Source organism: Xiphias gladius, chromosome 5 (genome assembly GCF_016859285.1).
Source record: "Xiphias gladius isolate SHS-SW01 ecotype Sanya breed wild chromosome 5, ASM1685928v1, whole genome shotgun sequence".
Lineage (NCBI taxonomy): Eukaryota > Metazoa > Chordata > Actinopteri > Istiophoriformes > Xiphiidae > Xiphias > Xiphias gladius.
Genome location: NC_053404.1, coordinates 1,983,633 through 2,007,074, shown reverse-complemented (window position 1 = coordinate 2,007,074; position 23,442 = coordinate 1,983,633). Strand labels below are relative to the sequence as shown.

At 46.0% G+C, this 23,442-nt stretch overlaps 1 protein-coding gene across 12 annotated transcripts; it reads right to left on the bottom strand.

Annotated features, from left to right (window-relative positions):
* Window positions 1–1,556: 1,556 nt before the first annotated feature.
* pfkpa (phosphofructokinase, platelet a) lies at window positions 1,557–22,855 on the bottom strand. Of its 12 annotated transcripts, none has more exons than XM_040126528.1 (23): window positions 22,559–22,855; window positions 19,830–19,903; window positions 18,937–19,014; window positions 18,365–18,554; window positions 17,333–17,498; window positions 16,963–17,007; window positions 16,736–16,844; window positions 16,362–16,457; window positions 15,007–15,099; window positions 14,044–14,169; window positions 13,188–13,252; window positions 12,812–12,881; window positions 11,742–11,888; window positions 10,376–10,446; window positions 10,033–10,120; window positions 9,062–9,214; window positions 6,196–6,360; window positions 5,908–5,969; window positions 5,375–5,486; window positions 4,508–4,607; window positions 4,129–4,134; window positions 3,413–3,518; window positions 1,557–2,379 (listed from the first exon to the last, which is right to left on the bottom strand). In XM_040126528.1, exons 1-23 carry the CDS (start codon window positions 22,650–22,652, stop codon window positions 2,223–2,225), a joined length of 2,373 nt encoding a protein of 790 aa, XP_039982462.1. In that variant the 5' UTR covers window positions 22,653–22,855; the 3' UTR covers window positions 1,557–2,222. The 12 variants fall into 12 exon arrangements, with proteins under 12 accessions (XP_039982462.1, XP_039982460.1, XP_039982461.1 ...); XM_040126526.1 differs by lacking the exon at window positions 9,062–9,214 and adding an exon at window positions 7,516–7,668; XM_040126527.1 differs by lacking the exon at window positions 16,362–16,457 and adding an exon at window positions 15,863–15,958 and having other exon boundaries at window positions 22,559–22,854.
* Window positions 22,856–23,442: the final 587 nt, after the last annotated feature.

The window sequence follows — 23,442 nt, the reverse complement described above, 5'->3', positions numbered from 1 at the left end:
GGTCTGAGGAAACCGGGCGTCAGCGCGAGCAGAGGTGCAGCTGAGGCTGAACTCGCCACACCGGTTTGAACTGAGGATGGTAATAATTCCAGGAGAGTCTGTGCTCCAGGAAGCTTCTTGCTCACATTTCACGTCGCCGCGCCGTCGCTAAGCGATGGCCTCGGCTCGGCCACACATGCATGTAAGTACTCGCAGCGGAGTAAGACAAGAGGTCGACTTAGGCCGGAAGAAGCAGCCCAATTACATCTATACACAATTAATACACCCATGGGAAATTGAAATTTTCCTCCAAATGATAAGATTAATTCCTAATTACGGCTACGCACACATTCACATTCACACAGCTAATCTACTTTAGTAATAAGCCACAATACGCTGAAATTGTGAAGAGCAGAAGTGGACAGCAAGCGATGGAGGGAATCCGTGTCAATGTGGACTCGATGAACCCGGGCACCTGGGATGTGACAGTGCTCTGCCGCCATCTGCTGGCTCTTGTGTAGCATATAAAGACACCAGCAGAGTCTCTTTGTCAGAGCTTGTTTAAAACAACCGGCTGACTCTGATCCCGAGGTGTTTTTAGGTCTTTTCTCAATTAAAACCACGATTCTCAAAGATGCATCTGTACATCCTGCCCTCATTCCGGACATCTTTGCATATAGTGAAGAGAATGACCAAGGTGGAAAGGATCTTCCTTTTCGAATTTCTGTCCTTCCAGTCTCTGAGGTGTCCGGGAGCTGATTTTCTGTTAGTATTTTCATTTGCTGCCTTTTTTTGCGGGGTTTATAGTCTTAACAAGCAGAATGTAAATACAGTCCACCACCATCAAGGGGCATCTTTCTTCAAACCGTACCAGACAACGGGCCCCGCGGGCAAAGGCACGACAAAGGCCCCCCTCCCCTTCCGACATACATGTAGGAGCGAGACACCCCGACTGAAAGAGACAAGAGACACAAGCAGACTACAAATGAAGCACCAGTTTTATGTCTCTTTGGGTTCATTTCCTGTGTCTTTGTAGTTGGTTTGTGTCTCTTTGAAGTCGCCCGATTGACTTTTCAACAAGAGATTATCACAGTCACTACCAACAGAGGCTCGGGCCCAGTGGCCCCCTGACCCCTTGGCCCCCTGGGCCCCCTGGGCCCGTGCTGGGTAGGCCAGTAATCTCTCCGTGATCCTTCCACGGCAACTAACCTGCCGGTCGGTACCTTATTACCAACCTATTTTATTTGGTCCAAGCTTCGGTAGAAGCCACAGAAGTGTATTTTTTTTAATTCTGGAGCGGATCCCAAACTTTCCACACACACACACACACCATGTGTTTCAGACTGAGTTCTTCTGAAATGTGTATCGAATGATGAACGAGACATTTCAAAATATATCCGTTAGATGAAACGGTGGAGCCATAAGAAAATGGGTTGAATGTTTGACGGAACAACAACACAATGAGGAAAATCGGTGACACTGTCACCGATATTCAGTGGAGTAAGAGGATTCTTACAACTTTAAAGCTACTTCACTGGGATGTTAAATAAATAAATCCAGGGACACGGGCTACACTTCTGAAGTCTGATTTTATTCTGTGGGAAACATTAGTCTCTTACACATCTAATTTGTTGGTGCAATACGACAGACAGCTACTCAGTACAGCTGTGCCTACAGGTAATATATCCATGTTGACAAGCGAAATAATAAACAGTGTTAAAAACATAAATATTAGCTTCGGTGTCAAGCGCAGCAATGTATTGCATCAGTCTTACATAAATGTGCTGAACCTCACACTGGTTCTAGGCCGATACACACACTCACACACACTGGTTTTTTACAGCAGACACGGTGTCTAGTCCGTCCTCGTGCAGCGCTGGGCTCAGCGCCTGACTACGCCACCGGAGACAGAGAAAGTGCAATTTAAAAAACAACGGCGACACTAAGCATCCCGGGGCAACGGATGCATGGCAGCACGGGTGTGTGTATGAGCGAGAGTATGCGTGCGTGCGTGCGTGCGTGCGTCTGGTACTAGGGGCGCTGCGGAGGCTAGGTTACAGTTCATCAGTTTGTCACGACAAAAGAGAGAGGAGTGACGCCGAGGGAAATGACACAGACGGGAAATGAACAGGGTTTGTGGCCAAACAGAGTCGGAGAGACGTTACTGGAGCTCTTTTACAACACACAAACCGACACCTCACAGACCTTCAGTCTTACACACGGCCACCGTACAGCGCGGGCCCTCACATGGCTACTGAGGCGTCCGACTCCTTAGGCCGGTTGCGCACGACGTGCTCCAGCTGTCCGGCGTCCGAGATGTCGTAACTCGTCTTGTACTTGGCCAGGATCTTCATGAGGGGACGCAGCTTCAGCCACCACTGCTCCTTAGGGATCCTGTGACTGCAGACAGACGAGGAAATCTCAGCACTGCGGTTACGGCTTCCCGTTTTGTTTGGTTTTTTTACACTTTGGCCTAAAACGTCCTCATTCTAATGTTCATGTCTGATGGTCACATGGGGAACAGATCTAATGTCTTCTATTGACTGGGGAGCCTGGATGGATCTGTTCCCATCTGGACCACATGGATATGAGATACAGGACTGACATAAGTTAGAGCTATAAGAGTGATTTTCAACAGTATTTTCTCATCTGATTTGTTCTACAAAATGTCAGAAAATAGTGCAAATGATCACAATTGAGAGGAAAGGACTAGGGAGTGTTTGGTATCATTGTTTGAAAAAAAAAAAAGAATACGATCAGTTTATGATCAGATTTTTTCTTGATGGACTTTTGGTGATTTTGGTGGTAAGAGACTAATCGTTAAAGCTCAAACAGAAACGAGAATAATTTGCATCATTAGTATTTTCACACAGTCATTTTGGCAGCACAGTAAGTCTGGTGAGCCAACATTAATGTGGAGAACAACCGGTGAAAAAAAAAAAAAAAAAAATTTGTCAAATTCTCAATGCTGCCATTTTATTGCATTGATGACGCACTACCTGGCCTTTTCTTCACGGCATCCTATTACCTGCTGCTGTGACAACAAACTTTAGACACAGAGGTATCATGGCAGATTCAGCTGATCAGATCGATGAGCACTATTAAAGCCGCCGTGAAATAAATAGTACATTTGCCAAGTTCTAATCCTGTGTCTCTTTCTTCAATGTGTCATTATCTCTTGGTATATGCCAAGTACTGTATATGTCCAAAAAAAACCAACAACATTTTTTGAGTCTCTTCCTGTAAAACAAGAACATATTTCTGGTGACCCATCGTGAGCTGGGGGCATAGGAATACATTTTTCCAATCGACCCCGCAGTTCGCCGTTAGCTTTTGTTTAGCTGTTAACTTACGCTGCACTTAGAGGTATGTAGCATTACGGAAGCTAAAGACGCTCTAACGCGACTTTGAGCTCAGTCGGCGTGATACGCACACAAAGTCAGTCTCCTCCTTGAGTTGCACAACGGGCTGGAAGACCAGAGCCCTGCGACGCATCCCCAGCAGACAGCAGGAGTCCTCGGTGTTGGCAAAGACTCGGCCTGCAAGTAGACACAGCAGTACTCAGAGACAGAACCAGAGGGACGTACCTCAGCTGCTCTTTTTTCCCCCTCTTGCAAACATATAGTGCACAGGCGTGACATTTTGCAGTGTGTGTGAGGGGTCGCGCAGAGGGATGGAGACACTTTCCTTAAGCTAGTGGCTATCTAAAAGATCTACAGGAGGAAGACAGGGTGGGTGGTGCAACTGACACCAACGGAATATCTAGAAACTCAGTTCCTAGAGGTGATGGTGGAGAAACTGTCGGGACTCAAAAGCAACCAAAGCAACACAAAGTGCCATAGACACGCAAAGAAATGTGGGGCAAAGCAGAAAAAAAGTCATGTGCTTTATCCATACAGCCCATGCTAGCACGTTTCCAATCCAACCAGTCCACATGAATCGTGTAGTGGACACAGTGTAGCACGGTGGCTGCTGATAAATATGTAAGACATAGACGCATCGTAGCTGCACCCCACTTGTGCCTGGACAGGTTGTGTGCTTCCTCAAGATGGTGGTAATGACAGACAGGGACATGGAGCTATTTATAAAGATGCAGATGGTCATGGAGCCAACATGGAAAAAAAAAACAAAAACAAATTTTAGATTTACCTTCATCTTATGTCATCCATGTGTATAGGAAATAGACATAAAAAACAAAGAGGAGTTTCAACTTTAATTATAGCCTTTATACATATGCAGAGTGGTTTGAAGACAAACTATTCACATATCACTCAGTTTGTAGGCTTATCCATCAAAAAAGAAAGTACATAAGTTCATTAAAGCAGATGTCACGTGAAATCGTGACACTGAAGGATGTAAATGATCACTGATGAATTTCCTTTACGAGGAGAACAATACATCAAAATATAAGACGGAGCGACTCCATGACAGATCTGGGTAAAGGTCTGCTTCACAACAGCCACACCTCTGTAGGGAGGAAGGATCAGCTACCACAAGTCGTTGCGCTCGAGCGGAACATCCACCTTACCTTGCCTGAACGCCTCCACCAGCTTTTTGGAAATCCACTGCATGGCCTTGGCAGAGATCTTGGTCCCAAAGTTACGGTCAAATGGAGACGGCGCTCCTCCCTTTCAGAGGAATGAAGGTAGGTTTCACGCTGTTGCTTTTTTTTAGACACCACAGTACAACACGGGGACTTGAAGACTACACGCTGTGTATTAAACTCGGAATTTCCACCCATTTTGCTGTGCCTCGGATGTGTGCTGATGTTTGAATGTTCTTGCGATTCTCCTCACTCTAACGTTTTTGCGTCTTTTCCTTTGTTGGCATTTTATTCTCTTAGTCTTACACTACACTCTCACTCTGCTGTAATTCAAATTTGTACCTTTTTCCACCGCCTAAAGATGTGATTAGTAATTCTTATTCACAGAAGAGACACAGTAAAAGACGATAGGGACGAATATGAACCAAAAAGAAAACAAAAAAAAAAAAAGAAATTCAAATCCAGATGCACCAAGACACCAGGCAAACTTCTTTTTCTTTTTTTTCATATTTAAAGGTACATATTTGTGGCAGTTGTTAGTGGTGCGATGTTTAAAACTCCTAATATCCCCAAATCTACATTCATGTTTTTTCTTTTCTGTATCCCATTACTTGCTGCAGAACGAGCCAATTTCCCCTCAGGGATCATCAGAGTTTCGTTTCATCCTGCTTTATCTGTGATATTTTCCCGAGACACACAAAGCCAAAATACAACATAAGTAATTATGAAGATGCCATCCCAGATACAAACATGGTAAACAATTGATGAAACTGTCCTTAGTCTGGAGGAACCCTCACCACTGACACTGCTACAGAAGGGTACACTCCCCCCAGGCAGTATGGCGAGGCCTACCTGCTGCATGTGTCCCAGCACATTCTTCCTGCAGTCAAACACTCCCCTCCCTTCCTCAGAGTAGAGCTGGTAGATGAAGTCTGTGGTGTAGTTGTCATTACAGTTCTCATTCCTACAAACATACCATGAAACAGAAGGTCTGAGTCGACGTTCACCCGTCCAACAGCAGACCGGAGGCACTGCAATTTTTCTAAAGTCTGGGTTGAGTTTATATTATTCTAACATCGAGATGTCGTCTGTCGACCTGGTGACATCAGCATCGGATCTGTTTACTATACAAGCTGCTTAAAATCTAACTCTGTGGGCTGGAAATACCGGATTATAAAACTGGAGAAACAAGGTCTTCAAAACTCTGCAGCAGCAGCAGCATGTCTGGTCCGCACTCACACAGTTTTACATTTGACTGAGCTGCAGACTCGACTATTCTTTTTACTTACTATTACACTTTTGCTGCCCATTATATTATCCCTTAGAGATGAGGCTTGGAAATTTACTACAAGTATCTGCAGTGGGGTGATTGAAGATCTTCTCACCTGAGGACCAGTCCTCTTTGGATGCTCGTCTTCATTTTCTCTGTCAGATGTTCAACATTGGCCTGTGGGAAGAGGCAGTGCGTGTGAGTAGCGCTGACCAGCGGACGGCACCGTGACGGCCGTCTCAGAATCCCGCCTGAGCGCCCTCTAGCGGATGAGGCCAGAGACTGAGCTTGACCCTCTAAAAGAGAGCTGAGAGGGAAACTAAGCGATGCGTGGATTCATATTTCTCTCCAGCGTGGGAGGTGGTGCGTGTGTGTGTGTGTGTTACAATAGACAGCGTGTCACCTGCAGGTCTCTGATGTCAAATGGCTCCTCGTAGATGTAAGCAGCGTCAGCTCCAGCTGCCAGGCCTCCTACACTGGCCAGGTAGCCGCAGTAGCCTCCCATGGTCTCAATGATGAACACACGTCTCTTCGTCCCACTGGCTGACTGCTTGATGCGGTCACAAGTCTGACACGTGCATATAAGCTCACAATGTTAGTATACGTTAAGTAATCACGATGAGCTACGCATTATTAAACTCGGTGTCAATGTCTGAGCTACCTCCAGTTAAGTGTCTATCGTGTTTAACATGGCAGAGTATCAACAACAACAACAAAAATCAAGCAAGCAGGATTAGAGGTCGCATTCTGTTAAAGTAAAGCATTCCACATGTAAAAACAGCAGCGTAACTCTCATCTCAAGGCCGACATGCTTATCTATCACTCTGCACAAGAGTCAAGACGCTACACTTCATCATTTCAGGCAGATTCAGGCTAAAGTGATGCTTTCACCAGTTAGAGACTGGAGGCCTGCACAAGGATGAGAGAGCACATGAGATGGTAAACTTTAGACATCACGAACAGTCCTGAAGTAAAACACTTGGTTCAAATCATCCTTAGAGACTTCATGCGACAGTAACACTTTATTTTGATATTCCAGTGCTGACAATCAGTGTGATATCAGGCGACTGTTGTAGTATTTGAAACTGAGGATGTTTTAGTGGCATCACAGTGTTAAGGGGGCACTCCGTCTATTTAATATTACACTTCCGCAGAGGTGGGGCTCACAGGAAGAGGGATTTAAAAAGAAGGGTCACACCTGAAACAGGTTTGAGGCCCAAATCCTCTGGTTTTCACTGGCTGCTACATTTCCCAAAATGCAACTTCATCTTTTATTGGACCCTACTTGCCTTGTAAATACCCGTATCTCTAAAACCCCACACCTGCAGATTGTAAAAAAAAAAAAAAAAAAAAAAAAAAAGGCTTTCTCATGAGAAGTAAACTCGACTTCATGTGAAAAATCGACTGAGTGCCCCCTTTAAGATTTTACAGATATTCAAGGTTTGGGTTACTCCCAGGCCTGAGGTTAATGTTAGAAGCTCTGAGTTGGGATCAAGGTTAGGTCGTTAGTTGAGAATGGCTGCCGAAATCTATAGAGCTGCAGCAAATACTCATGCACCACTTGACTGCACTTGTGCTTTTATAACCTGACGGTCTGTTGATTGTAAGCACTGGACCGTTAACGCCACTGATACTTGGCATCGTGTGTCATTTTCATCCTCTTTGCATGAGTATCTTGAACAAAGCGCTCAAAGCGGTGCCGGCGGCGGTTTGACTGGCTTACCTCCACGATGGCATTGAGGGCCGTGTCTGCCCCGATACTTAGATCTGTGCCGGGTACATTGTTACTTATGGTGGAAGGCAGCATACACATCGGGATGCAAAACTCCTCATAGGTAGCGCGAGCCTCATTCAGCTGCAGCAGACTCTCAAACGCCTGAAGCGGCAGTATATGAAAACGTGTTAGAGCCAGTCAGGAGGACAGCCACTGAGAGAGAGGGGTGAATCTCTCTCAGTTTGCTAAGAGCGTATCCTGCCATTCCGCCTCTTTCCGTGTGATAGCAGCAATGGCTTCCCTTTGGCAGAGAGGAAAGGAGGACGGAAGTGTGAATACAGAGATGGAGAAGAAAGGGAAAAAATGGGAAGGGAGAACGACAGCAGAGATGGTGGCGGAGGGCAAAAAAAAGCTAGAGGAAAAAAAGTAATGGTAGAGAAAGAGTAAGACAGAGGGCGGAAAGACGGGAAAAGACAAAGACGGACGGAGATGAGACAGATGTGAAAGGCTGTTCGCGAGCCACAGCAGCTCAGTGCGGTGACAGTGAATAGGGCGTCTACGTGACGGCCCTATCTGCTGTGGAGGGTTGTATGCAGTCAGGATCCAGCACTGATCACGTCTGCATACGCAGGAGGAGGATGAGGAAATGAAGAAGACGGCGGCCAAGCCCAGATTCGGGCTGGTTCATTCCTTTTTCAGCGAGTTACATTTATGTTCATTTGAATGATCGTAATGCTGTCAACAAAACAGCAAGAGCTATGATGCTGTATTTTTTTAAAATATATATATATGTGTATATATATATATATATATATATTTTTTTTTTTTTTTTTGTGGTACAAAGAATGTCAAATTTATGATATCATATCATATGTGATGTGATGTTATGTGATGAATAAAGAATAAAGTCAGTGTAGGAGCTACAGAAGTTGCAGGCAGTATACATGCTAGTACACACTAACTGTACTACAGGCTGTTAGTTTGCATTATGTAGCGGTACAATATGTCTAAGATAACTAGACCATGTCAAACCTGCACGCTTGATGTTGATGACGTGGGGTGGGGGCAGAAACACAAACACAGTCAGGGAGAAGGACAGGCAGCGCAAACATGGCAGCCACAACACTGGTGCACCTCACAGCATGCCTCCGTGTTGTCACCAACCTACTTACCTGACCGGGAAGGGAGGGACGCTACTCTGCAGCTCGGCTTTACCTTTACCAGTCACGCCTCACAGCACAGGCAGTGACTTAAGTTGTCTGTCTGCTCTGACTTTCTGACATTTTTAGTGAACCTTTTTTCGAAGATGTGGCTGACAGATGCCGTGTTCACAAGAATTTCTTCCAAATGATCCACTGACAGGCTGGTAGATACACAGAGTGACTGGTAAATGACCGAGTGAGCGATTTCCCCCTTCTTGAATCGTGATGGGCTGGCTGGCTATGTGGGCGTGTATGTGGATTTCGGGTTCGTCTGCGTGCGTGCATGTGTGCGTGTTTTATACGTGTCCGTGCGGTGGAGATCAACTGTTCTTGTTGCCGGCCCCATCACTTACAGTAGTGATGGCGTTCAGAGCCGTGTCAGCGCCAACGCTGAGGTCTGAGCCCGGCACATTGTTGGAGACAGTGGCTGGGACCATGACCATGGGCACACAGAACTCGTCATATTTCCCGCGCGCCGTTAACAATTCCAGCAGTGACAGGAAGGCCTGCAGGGCAGAGCCAAGGGCTTTAGTGTCTGCACGGTTACAACTGCGGCAGGTTGTTTTGGTTGAGAGGTTCTACTTGCCACGAGGAGGGGAAAGACAAAAGTGGAGGGTGCCAAGGGGAGAAGCCAGGTCTATCACAACGGACAGCAGCGAAACAGACAGGTACCACTCCACACACACACACACTCCCAAAAACACAGGGGCATGCGTACGCATCTGCACGTACACATGAAACTCATTTACTTGCATACATGACAGGAAAATTAAAGCTGGTGGTCTTCTAAATGGGAGTGCGTGAAATGGCTGGAGAAAGCAGGTGTTCTCTGTTTCCAAATACAATTCAATATATATTATTTACATTTCAGTTACAGCGCTGGTTCACTTTTCATTTAAATAATACATATGCCTCGGGTTGAGGATCCTACTTTCTCTCCACACGAAGCACTGAAAGTCAACAATGAACCAGCTTTCTGTTGCTGTTCCTCTCATTAGCTCTACTGTTCCAGTTTTGGCAGAGAAAGGACTCTGAAGCATGAAGAAGCACACGGCTATGCATGGAACCATATGGTGGCGTGCGGACATAAAATGGGATTACATTACAACTGTACAATACATATATGTACATCTGACACTATGATTACTTTGTTGTTCTTTAACTCTATGAGCAAAAATACAACTTTCATGTTACTAAGTAGTTGCACTACTGACATGAACTCAAAGCTCAAGAGCAACTAAGCATATGGACAAAAAAAGATGAGAATGTAGCTTTAACAGTAGAAACAGACGAGGCAATAGGGACAAAGGAGCTTTGAACATACCTCAAATCCACCAATTATTAGCAGTGCGTTTATGTTGTGCTTTCGCATCTGCTCGGCAATTTTGTCAACATGCTTTGCAGGAAGAGTTCTGAAGACAGGAAACAGCAAAGGAAGCACCAAGCAACATTATTGGTCACCATTGATTTACAATCATTACATCTGAATGACCAGATTAATTTTGGTCCTTAGAACTGAAATCGGTAACTTTCTGATTTTAACTGTGTGCAGTACAGCACCACCTCTTAGATAGGTAAATTAATAATATAGTATTATTATTATTATTATTTTTTAAACAGATAACAGTTTTAATGCTGAACAGTCGCTGGTCAACTCCAGACTTTACCTTTTGGTTCCCAGTAGGGATCCACCCTGCCCCGTCCATCCTCCGACATCAGCCCATTTAAACTCCTTAATCTGTGGGGAAGACAACAGCAACATGCCGTCTTCGGTGTCTTATTGGAGCACTCCGTTGACATTTGAAATACTTCCTTCACTAAAGGAAAACAACTTTTCCTGACTTTTCTTCCCATTATCCATGTCTGGTTGTTTCCTGAAATCTGAAGTTGAACTAAATGACAATTTCCTAGCATTCAAAATGAACGGATCCTACGCCCCGGATCCTTTCTATGTTGTTGTTGTTGGTCCATTTGCCCCAAACCTTAATACGCTCAAAACTTTCTCCGTTAGCTTCAGTTCTGTATTTTCTGACTTGGCCTCCCGAGGTGCAGAGACTGTTGGAAGGCGAGTTAATTTTCCAGACACGCTCTCTTATATATAACGGAGGAGCTGTACCAGTGAAAACACAGAGGTGAGTCCCAAAGCACTGAAGTGAAGAAATTCAATACTCCCACAGGTCTAATCTTCTTGGGGTCAGCTGTCTGATTTCACGCGGCAGGGGCGCACACAGGATGTTAAACTAACCAGTGATACAGGACACATTTGGATGAAGATAAATGGTCGGATATTTTCTTTTGTTAAGTGCTGCTCTCTGAATGAGCCAAATCTGGACGGCGGGGATTTCAGGTTTCTCACTGTGAGAAGGTCACAAGAGGTGTGAAGAGAGAGGAGCGAAAAACCAGTTATACCAGCCACGGAGCGGGAGAATAGTCATGCTTCAGATGACAGGTCAGATTACACCTTTCCACGGTGCAGGTTTTCCCTTGAAGATCACACGCCCACACACGCGCGCGCGCAAACACACCTGCTACCGTCTGGTTCTTCCTTTCATTCAAAACACGAGACCTTCTCCACATTTCGGTGTTAGATACGGTGAGGATCATCCCACTTAATCGTTCCAAAAGTGTGAGCATTTGTGTTGCTTATTCTGCTGCCCTCTGCCTGCTCATCGTGGTACTGCATCAGCTTTGGCTGAGCAGGGCAGGGGAGGGAGAGTCAGTGTGGGGAAATTGGTTTACATCAATCTGGACAGATTATCCCCTGGGTTTCCCTCATTATTCTTCAGTCAGGCAGCAGCTAACAGTGATTGTGCAGTGCCTGACTCTCATCAAGCTAAGCCAGCTCTCTGAGTTATTGATTAAAAGATGACAGTAATGCATATGTTTTTATAAAGCTCTTATTGTCATTTTTTTTTGATGAATTCATTTCAATTACAACATGAAATCTCTTTCATGTGATGCCTTCCCCGGATGATTCTAATGACATGCAATGGGAGAGCGCGTGTACCGGTATATCACCGCCGGAGTACCCACCTGTCCTTTGTAGAATCCCTCAAACCCATCACTGACAGCAAACATCTTGTGACCCTCGGAGATGCCCACCCTGACGGCTGAACGGACAGCGGCATTCATGCCCGCCGCAGGGGCCCCAACGTTCAGCACAGCCACGTTGAAGTTACTCTGGGGGCATAGAACATGTGAAATATGACTCGGGTAGTTTTATCATCACAAAAAATATAAGGTGCGTTTCAGTTGTTGCTGTTGTCGGACAGTTGTTCACGCTCTGCACAGGGAATCAATAAAACGGCTTCTGGTCTCCCACAGCTACATGCTGGGCCTAAAGCGGTCATTATCACGAATGCAGGAGGAGCCAGGGCCCGAGGACCCAGGAGCAAACCCCACAGCACGGAGTTTGCCATGCTGCCTCTGCAGCTCACCGATTTTCAGTGTGAGCTGCCTCATTTGGAGCCACAGCGGCAGGCTGACGCAGCTCTTGGCAGGGTTGAACAAGTCATCCCCCAGCGGGGAGCCAGGTGTCATCTGATATCACTGAACAGCACGCCAACGCCGAGCAACCTGGGCCTCACATGAAGACGTCGGTGGCTACAATTACAGGCTTCATGGCAACCACGCTGTGGGCAGCACGGCAAACAGGTCTGTTTATTTTGAACTGGTCGCCATAATTGCAAGTCACATTATTTTTCCCCTTAACTGCAGGAAACGACTGGCACTATATCTGACGGACGCCTGCATAACTAGCACGCTGCAATGCACCTGTTTAGAGAGAAATACGCATATATTTATAGGAATACCTCACTCGGTAAGTGAGCCTTGTTTTGCGAAGGATATCGCTGAAAATAGCAGCGGCGCAGTGCATCATGACTGCAGCGGCTGAGTCATGATCTGTGGGCAGATCCTGAGGTCGGTGCTATAAAAAATTGAACATCTCAGTGTCTTGGCACTCCGGGCATGGTGGGGACCGCCACTGCGTGTGTGGAAAAACAGCGTGTGTACAGTCGCATGAATAAGTCTGGGTACCACTGTGTTTCTGCTGACTGTGGAAGGTCTCAAAGGAGGTGTCAAGATGTCGTGCGGTGACTTACAGTTGGCAGTTCGGACTCTGGTTTACGATGAGCCAGCAGTTTGTATGTCTTCAGGTTGTTTTCAAAACTCCTGCAATAAAACACAGGACCCCCTCAGTATGTTCACACAAATGCGCGGTACATTTTCTGTGTCAAAATACGTGGTAACACACACTGAGGGATGCATTTTGAATGATCTGCATTATAACGCAATTATAATTTCCTACCGATCGTTGACTGTATCCAGAGTATAAACATCAGTCTAGTGTTGTGTTCTAAAACAGCACCTGTCTACAGCTTAATGTCTACAGCAAGCAACATCCAACTGATGTCTTGATCTCGAGTGAAGTCGTGGCTTTGGTGTGTGGGACTGGTCCCGGCCGGCCGTCAGTCGTACCTGCCCCGAAGCTTGACAGCCTCCTCGAACCGCTTCTCGTCCATGGCCTTCTGGACCTCTTGAGTCTGAGAGAAGCAGCAGAGTGTTTTCACTGTTCGAATGCAGTATTCATTCACACACTGTATTTCCTCTATGTGCAAAAGTAGTGCCGAGTTGTTTCATTTACATCAGTTAAAATTATATATCTGCAGACAAAGGCTGTGATCTTTGAAGTGTCTTTTATAAGCGAAACGATCAGCGCATGTAGGACTTCCTAGTGTGCAGAGAAAACAATGCAAGAGTAAACATGACATCATCTGTTCCAGCCCAGAAAGTAACTAGAATGTGACCTTGTTTTTACCTGTAATAAAACTGCCCGCCTTCATGTAACCACTTCACACATCAAACAAACCCAAAACATCGGGGAACCGCTGTTCTCGAGTTATGTTCTCTCAAAGTCCAATCATGTCAAGCGAGTACAACAACAATGCTCCTTTGTGCGTTTCTCTGTAGATGGGCTGCTATTACATCATCATCACCGTGCGGGCAGTCGCCGCCAACCCTGCCAAATGCTTTGGACAATCATTAACCAGACACAAGTGCCTCTCAAACAGTACAACCCTCTTGTGAACACCGGTGGCACGGCAGGCCCAATGGGCTGCGCTGTTTGTCATCATTACTCGAGCTCCTCCAACCCGTCCCCCTTGACTCTGCCTCTCTATGAGTCCTGCAGAGTCATTTCTTAGTGCTTGTGTTGGAATCTGCTTTGCAGTTTTCCTCTCTCCTTAGCGTCTGTACTTTTGTAAATGTGTGTGTGTGTGTGTGTGTGTGCGCGTGTGGCAGTCCTGGCCTGTCTCCAGCCAAGTCCCTTACTTACCATCTGCACACACTCCATTAGAGGCAGGCGCACCGATTGGTTCCCGTACAGCGAGACCACACAGGCTGGCGTGTTGGCTGTGGTCTCTAGAAGTGCCAGAACAGCCTCCACACCCATACGACTGGCCTGCGTGAGCAAACACAAAAAAATGCACCATCCTCACTATCCAAACCTCGTTTGTTTCACTTGAATACTCATCCTGTTTTCTCTACTGACTCATTCTTCCCCATTTCGCGTCTTTTTTATTTTTCACTCTGGACAAAAAATTGGAGTAAATTCTCCACTGTATCCATCTCTTTCTCTGCTTCAGTTTTTTTGAGTTGGTTTGTGGTAAACAGGAAGAGATCTGATGCTCACTGTCTGTGATGCAGGGTTTCACATGCTGAGCCATAAATCTGTTAATGTGCTTAGCCTAAAACCTGGAGCCGTTTCTCCTCAGACACACACACACCGGACTAAGCAGCAAATGCTACGGACCTTTCCTACCAAACACCTCAAATGAAAAACTAAAAAAAAAAAAAATCCTAAAAGCATGCACTTTTTATACTGCATAGAATTGCTACTATAAGTGCTACAGTGAGTTCAATATCGCAGCCAAAGAAAGACTGAGAAATGTAACGGTTTTATGCATAATCAGGCTGCAACCAATTCTCCGTAAAGTGTCAGAAAATAATGAAAACTGTCCATTCAAATTTCCCACAGGTCAAGATGATCTATTCATAGAGCCTGTTTTATTTGATCAGCAACCAAAAACCCATAGATATCCGGTTGCAGCATCATAAAAGCTTACAGTATGTTTAATAGGTTTGTTTGAAAAATGATTAAAATGAGTCACTGATTGTCAAAATAGTTGCAGATAACTTTTCTGTTGATCGGCTGTTTGTTAATCGACTATTCATCGCGGCTCTTTTTCTACTACCGATCTACGCTAGCAGTATTATTCGGATGAAGTGCTGCACGTACCAGGATGCGGTCAAACGCAGAGGGGGTCCCTCCTCTCTGCACATGCCCCAGGATTGTGACTCGTGTGTCGAAACCCAAGCATTTGACGACAAGCTAGGGGGATAAAATGCACAGGACTTACTGGTGATCATGGCAATATATTTGGTTATTCCCCTAGCGGGAAATACTACTGTGAATTGAACTACTGGATCCTTAAAGTGAAACGATACTAATTCACCTCATGCATATTAGTAGCTCTGCATTAGAAGTATAGTGGGAAATACTGTAATTGAACATGCAAAAATCCATACAAACATGAACGGAGAGACTCACACGATGAGACAAGAACACGACAGAAAAGCTGAAGAGAAGGGGAAACAGCAAAGCACAAGCAAGCCATTCTAATTTTTCAGTCATGTTAGCTGGGAGCTCTTAGCTTGTACTGAATATCGCAGAAGATCCCAGGCAGAAAGTGGTAAATTAAACAGAAATATTGAGGTACCGTAAAAGAAAACACAATGCTTTACAATCGGAAAACGGTTAGTGGCAGGTTGTAACATACCGCAGAACATTTACTGTGAACGTGTCGAAACCTACTCAATAAACTATGTGTGAAGCGGTTACGAATACATAGTATTTGACCGGGAAAATGTCTGGGGGTGAGGTTTAGCGAGGGCATCTGCTCGGGGTCCTACAGCAGTAGCAGTAGTGTCGTGAAAGCCGTCTTACCAAACTAGCAGGTGTGTCTGATAGAGCATTCCCGAAACACAGCAACAGAGTCAAAGCCACACCAGGGCAGCAGTACAGTAGTAGAGGTCATACAAAAGGCAGTCGAAGCTGGAACTTGCCACACTCTTACAAAAAGCTCTGTACTTACATTCTTAATATAGTCAGTGGTAATGGGCTTGTTGTTATGATCAATCGCCCCTTCGGCTACAATTATGATATTCAGCCTTTTCATCCCTGCTCGGTTCTACAAGGAGGGGTGGTGGAGAAACAACATGACAGAAAAACTGAGACTGTGGCTGTGACATGGGCTTTCAGAAGCACAGGGGCCCGACGATGCTCGCACATTCTTTCATAATAAAAGCCAAGATGTCCTTTCAGCTCGCGTTTGCACTTCGTAATCAGCAATACCCTGCGGGCCTTATTATGGCGGGCTTAGCATACAGCATCACGGTCATCTTATCTGAGGCAAGATGGGCCTTTTTTCCGCTCACATCAACATCCTGTTACACACAGCGACTCCAATCATGAGGTCAAGAAAAGTCATTACAGAATATTTAGGATGGTTGTAATGGTGGCCGTTGAGCTGACTTCCATCGCTCGGGTCTCCGTGCTTCTGGCTTCCCCTTTCTTTACACTCAGGTACTCACATCCTTGACAAAACTAGAGGTTATAGGCTTCCCATGCATGTCAAGGGCTCCCTCTGCAACTATGATTATGTTCAGCCTTGTGCCCCTGGAACGGGTCTGAATCGTAGAGCAACAGCATGTTTCAAAGGCAGAAAAAAAAAAGAAAAAAAAACACAGTAAGACACAGACAACTGAGACTAAACAGCTGAGACTTTCCTCCACATTAGTCCTCCCTGGCAAAAACAAAGTGAGGTTTTGCTCCTTGGAGAAAGACAGAAAAGTTAAGAGAATAATAACAACATCGTCAAGGTAAACAAGAAACATCATACAATAGGGAGGCTGATACAATATGGTTCACTGGGTTTATTGTGGGGAGATCAATGAGCTTGTGTTACCGCAGACAGCTTTTGACACATCTTCTCCTCCCAGCCGTCCTCTGGGGGCATCTCCGGGATCAACACCCAGTCTGCCCCGCAAGCCAGGGCGCTCACCAAGGCCAGGTAGCTGGGATAAAGCACACAGATAGAGCGATGTGTACATAAACAGAGGCGATAATGGTCTGTCTCTGCCTTAGGCCTTCTGTTTTTGGATCGACGATAAAGTTTATCAAACGCACTCTTACCCACAGTGTCTGCCCATGACCTCCAACACAAATGTCCTCTGGTGACTGAAAGATAAGAGCAGAAAATATGACTTAGCAGTGTCAGAAATCCTTTCTATCTCTCTACCCAGAAATGGCATCCCTCTAGATACACTGACATTCTGTTTTCAGTAGTTCAGTAGTGACTTTAAATTTCTTAAAGATCAAGAATGGCAGGTAGTTAAACAAACACTTTCCACAAATCTCCATGCTTATCCTGCCATTTTCATGCTATAACAAGGTGAGGCTCTGTCATCACAAAGTATCCTATTTAGCCTTTTACGTGGACTTTGCACTGCCCGGCTTTTTATTTCCCAGTTTAGTACGCACTACTGCCCCCGCCCCCCCTCACCTCTGTGCAGTCGTCATAATTGCGTCCACCACCTCGATGATTCTGTGCAAAGCCGAGTCGGTGCCGATTGTCATGTCAGTTCCACAGAAGTCGTTATCAATGGAGCCGACCATCCCCACAATGTGAAGGGCCGAGTACTTCTGAACAGCACTGGCTTCGATCAGACCTGGAAGGATCGGGAGGTTAGGGTTGAACAAACCCCTCCTCTGTGTTTTCCACTATCACTTCTAGAATAATTCAGACGGGTTATTCGCACAGCTTGTTGACATAATATCGCAGCATGGGCAGCACTGGAAACTGCAGAGCTCCAGGAAGCTCAGGGTACACTTCTTTGCACTGTGAGAAACATCATTGATTTATAATATAAAACCCCTTCGGATTATTACTTTGTGTTTTGAGCCACTATTTGACTTCAGAGATTATTTCCGCTGTCAGGAATTTAAGGTGGTAATACGCTACCCTTCAGTCACTTTGGTAAATATTTAACCTGACCCTATCAGATACATATCTCCTGGGCTTACAAAAGGTTATATTTAGCAACTCAACTTTAAGCAAGAGTGATTCCCTTTTATTGAAAACAAACGTCAATGGGGGTCATCTACTAATCCGAAAGAGAGTGAAAGGGGCATCGCATCACAGAGAACACCCTAAGGTTTACCAACAGTTAAACCTTTTAGAGGATGACATGACACGGATGCAGGCTTTCATGCAGAAAGGGGACAGCGCTTGTCGACAGCCAGAATGACAACGGAGAAGAAAAGTGGTGAGAGAAAAGCTTCACGATAGCTGGAGCAAAGTTCCAGGTCAAGTATCTATCGGTTTCACCTACAAAGAGGAAGAGTATTAATGTGATGAATCCCCTCAGGTATTGCAGCTGCTCAGTTTGAGCACAAGTAACTCTAAATGGTACCCGGTGTGGTTTTTAGCGCCGTCGCGTGCTGTTGATGCAGGTTTTTCGGCAGTGTGAACGTACCCTAAAGAAGACACTAGCACCGGAAGAAAGCAAAGAGGAGGTTCATCTTTCTGCAGTACCTTGCTCCACCAGCTCCCCCAGCAGTCCGCTCCATTCCTCCCTGAAGAGGTTGGCTCCAGTCAAGCTGCCATCTCCACCGATCACACACAGGTTGGTGATGCCGTGCCGCACCAGGTTGTGAGCAGCCTTCAGACGTCCCTCATGCGTGCGAAATTCTTTGCAGCGGGCGCTGCCAATAACAGTCCCGCCCTGAGGGCGACAAGTGTGAAAATGTCTTCAGCTGAAATCACTTGCTTTTTCCTTTGACTGAAAGAGACTTAGATGCTTTTTTAAGACTCAGTTCTGTGTACTTGATCCAGGATGGGGTTCAGTGTCTTGCTTCGAGACACTCTGGCATGTGTAAACACTGCTGATGAACACACACTGGCTGCTGGGACATTAGGCGACCACCTCTCTAACCACAAAAACAGCCTTCCCTTTTAGCTACATGTTGCTCTTTAACCATAAGAACAATTGTATTTTTACATTGCAATGTTTAATCCTAAAACATATGATGAGGGAGCGAGTGTTTCTGCAGATTCGACAGTAACTGCATTAGAAGTGTGGAATTCTGCCCATGATAATCACTCACCACTTGTAGCATGCTGGAGACACTTTCCCATGTCGCTTCCCTTATGTTCTCCCCACCATCCACCATACCCTGATATCCCTGATAAAACAAAATAATAATAATAATGTTAATAACAACAACAGGCTTCTTGGTAAGTAAACAAATACAAGAGATTTCCAAACAAACACTCAAGACAACAGCTGGAGTGACATGCTGTCCGAACTGCATCAGTAGGTCAATATCACTCAGAATGTAGCAAGCATTAACGGTACAAATATGTCATAATGAAACGTCATAATTTCATATGGACGGCTTAAATGTTGCCCATCCTCATGCAGTACTCTCCTCACCCAGAGTACTGTGGTACCTGAGCGGGAGGGGAGTTTCATACGAGGCATCTGCCAAAGCCCCTAGTCAGTTACGTAACGGCACAGTGAGCGAGCAGGCCCACCTCTCACACAGATGTGCCGGGATCACAGGATGAGCAAAGAGTCGAGCCGCGCCAAAGCTCCTCTAACATCTGCTGCATCCCCCTATTCATACATGTAAGACTGAGATACTACTGTTGTCAATATGCAACCAAGGGGCAGAAGTCCTGTCATGGAATGAGATTCATTTGAAACACGTGTTACTACTTCAGATATCTTTGACATTAAGTTGCTAAAAATTTCCCCGTTCTCATTTCCCATTTCTCATACCTCTGCTGTGTTGACAAAAAATGAACCATTGCACATTTTACATAAAAGCTTTGCTAAAATTTCATTTAAAATGGCAGATTGTGCACAGGTATTACTAAGTAGAGATAATGTGGCCGCAAGTCCTGTGTTCCTACTTCTGGCCCACGTCTATAGCAAGTCAACTGTGAACTGTGGTAAAAATGCCTTAATGATGATCATCAAAGAGTGGGGGCTCACCTCATGAATGAAATAAACTTTGGCACCCACATATAACCCCATTCGAACCACAGCGCGCACAGCAGCATTCATCCCTGAAAGAGAGAGAAAAAAAAACAAAAAACAAATCTTACCATAGAGCAAACCTTGTGCAGTGCAACAATGCTGTGATGAGCAGGGTAAATAGCTAAGCTGCAGAGAGAAACAACGCATGGCCTTCAGCCACAGCAGTAGAGTCCGGATTTGCATGGCTATGCCACAGTTTAAGCTGCATGGATATTTATTTCATCTATTCCATCTCATCACAAAGAACTGCAGCTGTAAAACTTTAATTCCTTCTCTCCAAGTATTTATTATATGTGTCTTGAATGTGTGTTACACTGTGCGCTGCTGTTTGTAGAAGCACAGGCTGTGTGTGTTTATTCTGTCTATCTATGGCTGGGACGAAATTTTTTTTCTTACCCCTGCACACAGCCATTTCCTCCTTCCTCCTACGGCCTCTCAGTTACTCTGTGGTTAGTCCCAGTCACCTCGCTAACCAATAAGACACTGCTCCATGACTTGAATGTCAAAATGGCAGGTTAACTTAAACACTGACAGTGAGAATAATGCGTGAGTGCTTTGCCCAATGCAGGCGGAGAGGAACTTGGCTGACTGAATGACATATAAACAAGAGAAGAAAGGATGGGTTTCAGGCTACAGTTCTAATGGCCGCCAAGTAGTCCTGTTACTAAGCAATGCAAGTAGAGTAGGACAGACAGATATAAAAGAATGTGAAACAGACAGTGAAAACCTGTAAGGTAAAGTATTAGGGAAAGTAAAAGGAAAACTAAAACCCTCAGAAATATGTCTGAATCCACTTTTCTCTACATGGAAAGTTACAGAACCAGCAAAGCAGCAACAACCGCCTGAAAAGGATGAACTATTCAGCATGTTGTCCAGTGGAACAGCCCGTGACCTGCTGTATCGTTACATAACTACAGTATGTTCAAATGAACAGCCCCACAGAGGGAACTGAATCTGAGTGTGTGAGAGAGAGAGAGAGAGTGAGAGAGAGAGAGAGAGAGAGAGGGAGGGAGAGAGACAAAACTTCAATATTATTAAAAGACATTTGTCCTTCCTCTTTGTTGTCGAGGTTTAGAAGTCTTTATCAAAGCAAGCAATCGCTAAGGTTGGGGCGTCTCATTCTGCATGACTGACACTTTCTCGCACAGCAGGAGTGAAAGGACTAAGCCAAGGCTACACAATGCCCTCCAACACCGACGTGCAGCTCCTGCCATGCATGCCACAGCCTCATTGGTTCGCTCTGGGGCCAGCGCCATGCTTTTTTTTTTCCCTTTTTCTTTTTTTCTGTGTGCATGTGTGCACTAGCAGTGAATCAGCATCCTAAAACCCGCCCGCCACAGATCAATTCACTTCTCCCTTTTTCTCCCTCGCAGGTTGTAACTTGGCTGCCGACTCACATGCAGAAAACTGCGGCGCTGCTTCTTGTTGCATGACGTGCAGAAAGTTAAGGATGTGAGCTAAAAATAACATTTGCCCCGTTGACTTCTCATGGGCCCTTTTCAAAAAAGACATTTTGACGTGTCACCGCATGATTTATAGGGGTAAATAAGTGATTTATTTAGGTGCACATGTACCGCTGCATTAATAAGGGAGAGTCATCTGGTCAGAGCTCTATTCAGTCTTTCCCACTTTACACAGCCCACTCTAACATATTTCTCATATACAGTATAGGCTGAATGGGTTGTTTTTTTTGTTTTTTTTAACATTTATAACAATATTACTAAAATCAGTGTTGGGATGGATTTGAGGAAACTTGTTTGATTTCCTTGTTTTATAAATATATAATATGATATATATATATATATGTCATATATCTGGTATATCAGACATGTCACAGCTTGAGTTTTAGGGACACAAAGCAAAGCCTTACTGATTTTCAGCCATGAAAAATGACCGAGCTACAGCTTTTCTGTGGATAATTTTTTTTTTCTTTCCCTTTGGTAGCCGAACTGTACTGTGGCACTTCATTGCCAGTAAAGTGCGGTGCTCTACATCGTGGTAGCAGGCGTGTATAACTCATGTTTCCCTCAAATGAAGAAACTAGGCGGTGAGCACATGACCAGGCTCTCCTCCGTGACGCAAGGGACGCAGCAGGGATGTATGCAGCTCATCACGTACGCAGGATACAGACGTGCCACCGCCGGCCCACACTGTGTCTGCCAACCACGACCTCAAGCCCCATCTCCCTGAAGCCAACGTGTCCCGAGCGAATGTACCCCCGTTCCTATCCTCCCCACCGGCGTCCCGCCGCAAGTGCCGCGGCCCGCACCTCTGTGGCCCCGGGCTGCTTCGTCCAGCCCATTCGGACTGGGAGCTCGTTCAACGGCGGCCCACGGTCGTCACCTGTGATGCAGTGATGCATCCTGGCCCGTTGCCGGGACGACACGGCACGGCACGGCTCGGCGCGGGGCGACAGAAATGAGAGCGAGTCGGTGACAGAGGATGATGCTGCCAGCGCGCTAGCAGGACGTGTCGTGTTAGCATGCTAGCTGGCGGGCTTCCTGGACCAACGGTCAGAACATCAGTGCTCCTGCTCACCGCGCTACACTTTTATCACCGCCGCGGGGCATCGCCTCTCCGCGGACGGTCCGGCATCGCACGGCCGCAGCCCCCGCGCTTTCGCCCTCCGCGGGCCCGTCCGCACTGATACACCCCCACCGCGTAGGTGTCTCTCGGCAGTTTACCTTGAGCATCCCCTCCGCTCGTCAGCACTGCGATGGCTTTCCCCGCTCCCGACAGGTTCTCGAAGAAGATCTTCTTGCTGTCCGGCTGCGCCATTTTCACAGCGGTTCCGTGTCCGTCCCAGTCCTATTCGATCAAATTATACAGCATAAAATTGTGCTAAAATGATGAAGGGCACCGGTCGTCCGCCCCCTCTCCCTGTGTATGCCCGCTATGCTCTCCTTCGCTCTGTTCCGCATCTATCCGTCTATTTGCACAGAGAGACCGTGTGGGAGAGTGATGGGCGGGGCCGCGGACCAATCAGAGCTCGGCTTATGTGGCCCCCGGTGGCTTGATTTTAAACCAATGGGAGCGTCTGAGACGGATGTAGGGGGCGGGTCGTCACCGACGGAGCCTCGGCTCTCGGAGATGGAGCCCGGTTGACGGGTCGACCCACCCGAACTGGGAGTTTATTTGACCGGACTGCTGTTTAGCAGCAGCTGGCGGCAGCTGGCGGCAGCTGGGAGCAGGTCACCGAACAGCTCCACCGCTGGGATGACGGCGTTGCAATGGGACGAATGAGTGTCCTTGTTACAGCTGATTGATCGTTTCCCTCGGCCCCCCTCACAGTGGACTAATGACCACCGCCCGACAAAACCCCTGGACACTCAACACACCGCCGTCTTTGAATAAAGGCGGAAACACAACTGCTCGACTTCTTTCGTTTTGTATTTATTATTATTATTGCACATGCCGCATATTAATTCACATATTTTGCCTTATTTTTCTCTTTTGTCGAAATATGCTCCACGGCCCCTATTTTGCTAAACCCCGTCTTAGTGTTGTCATCACGTGTTTCGACTTGTGCGATGCCCCTCAAATTAAACTCGGCCCCGTCGTTTTTCGG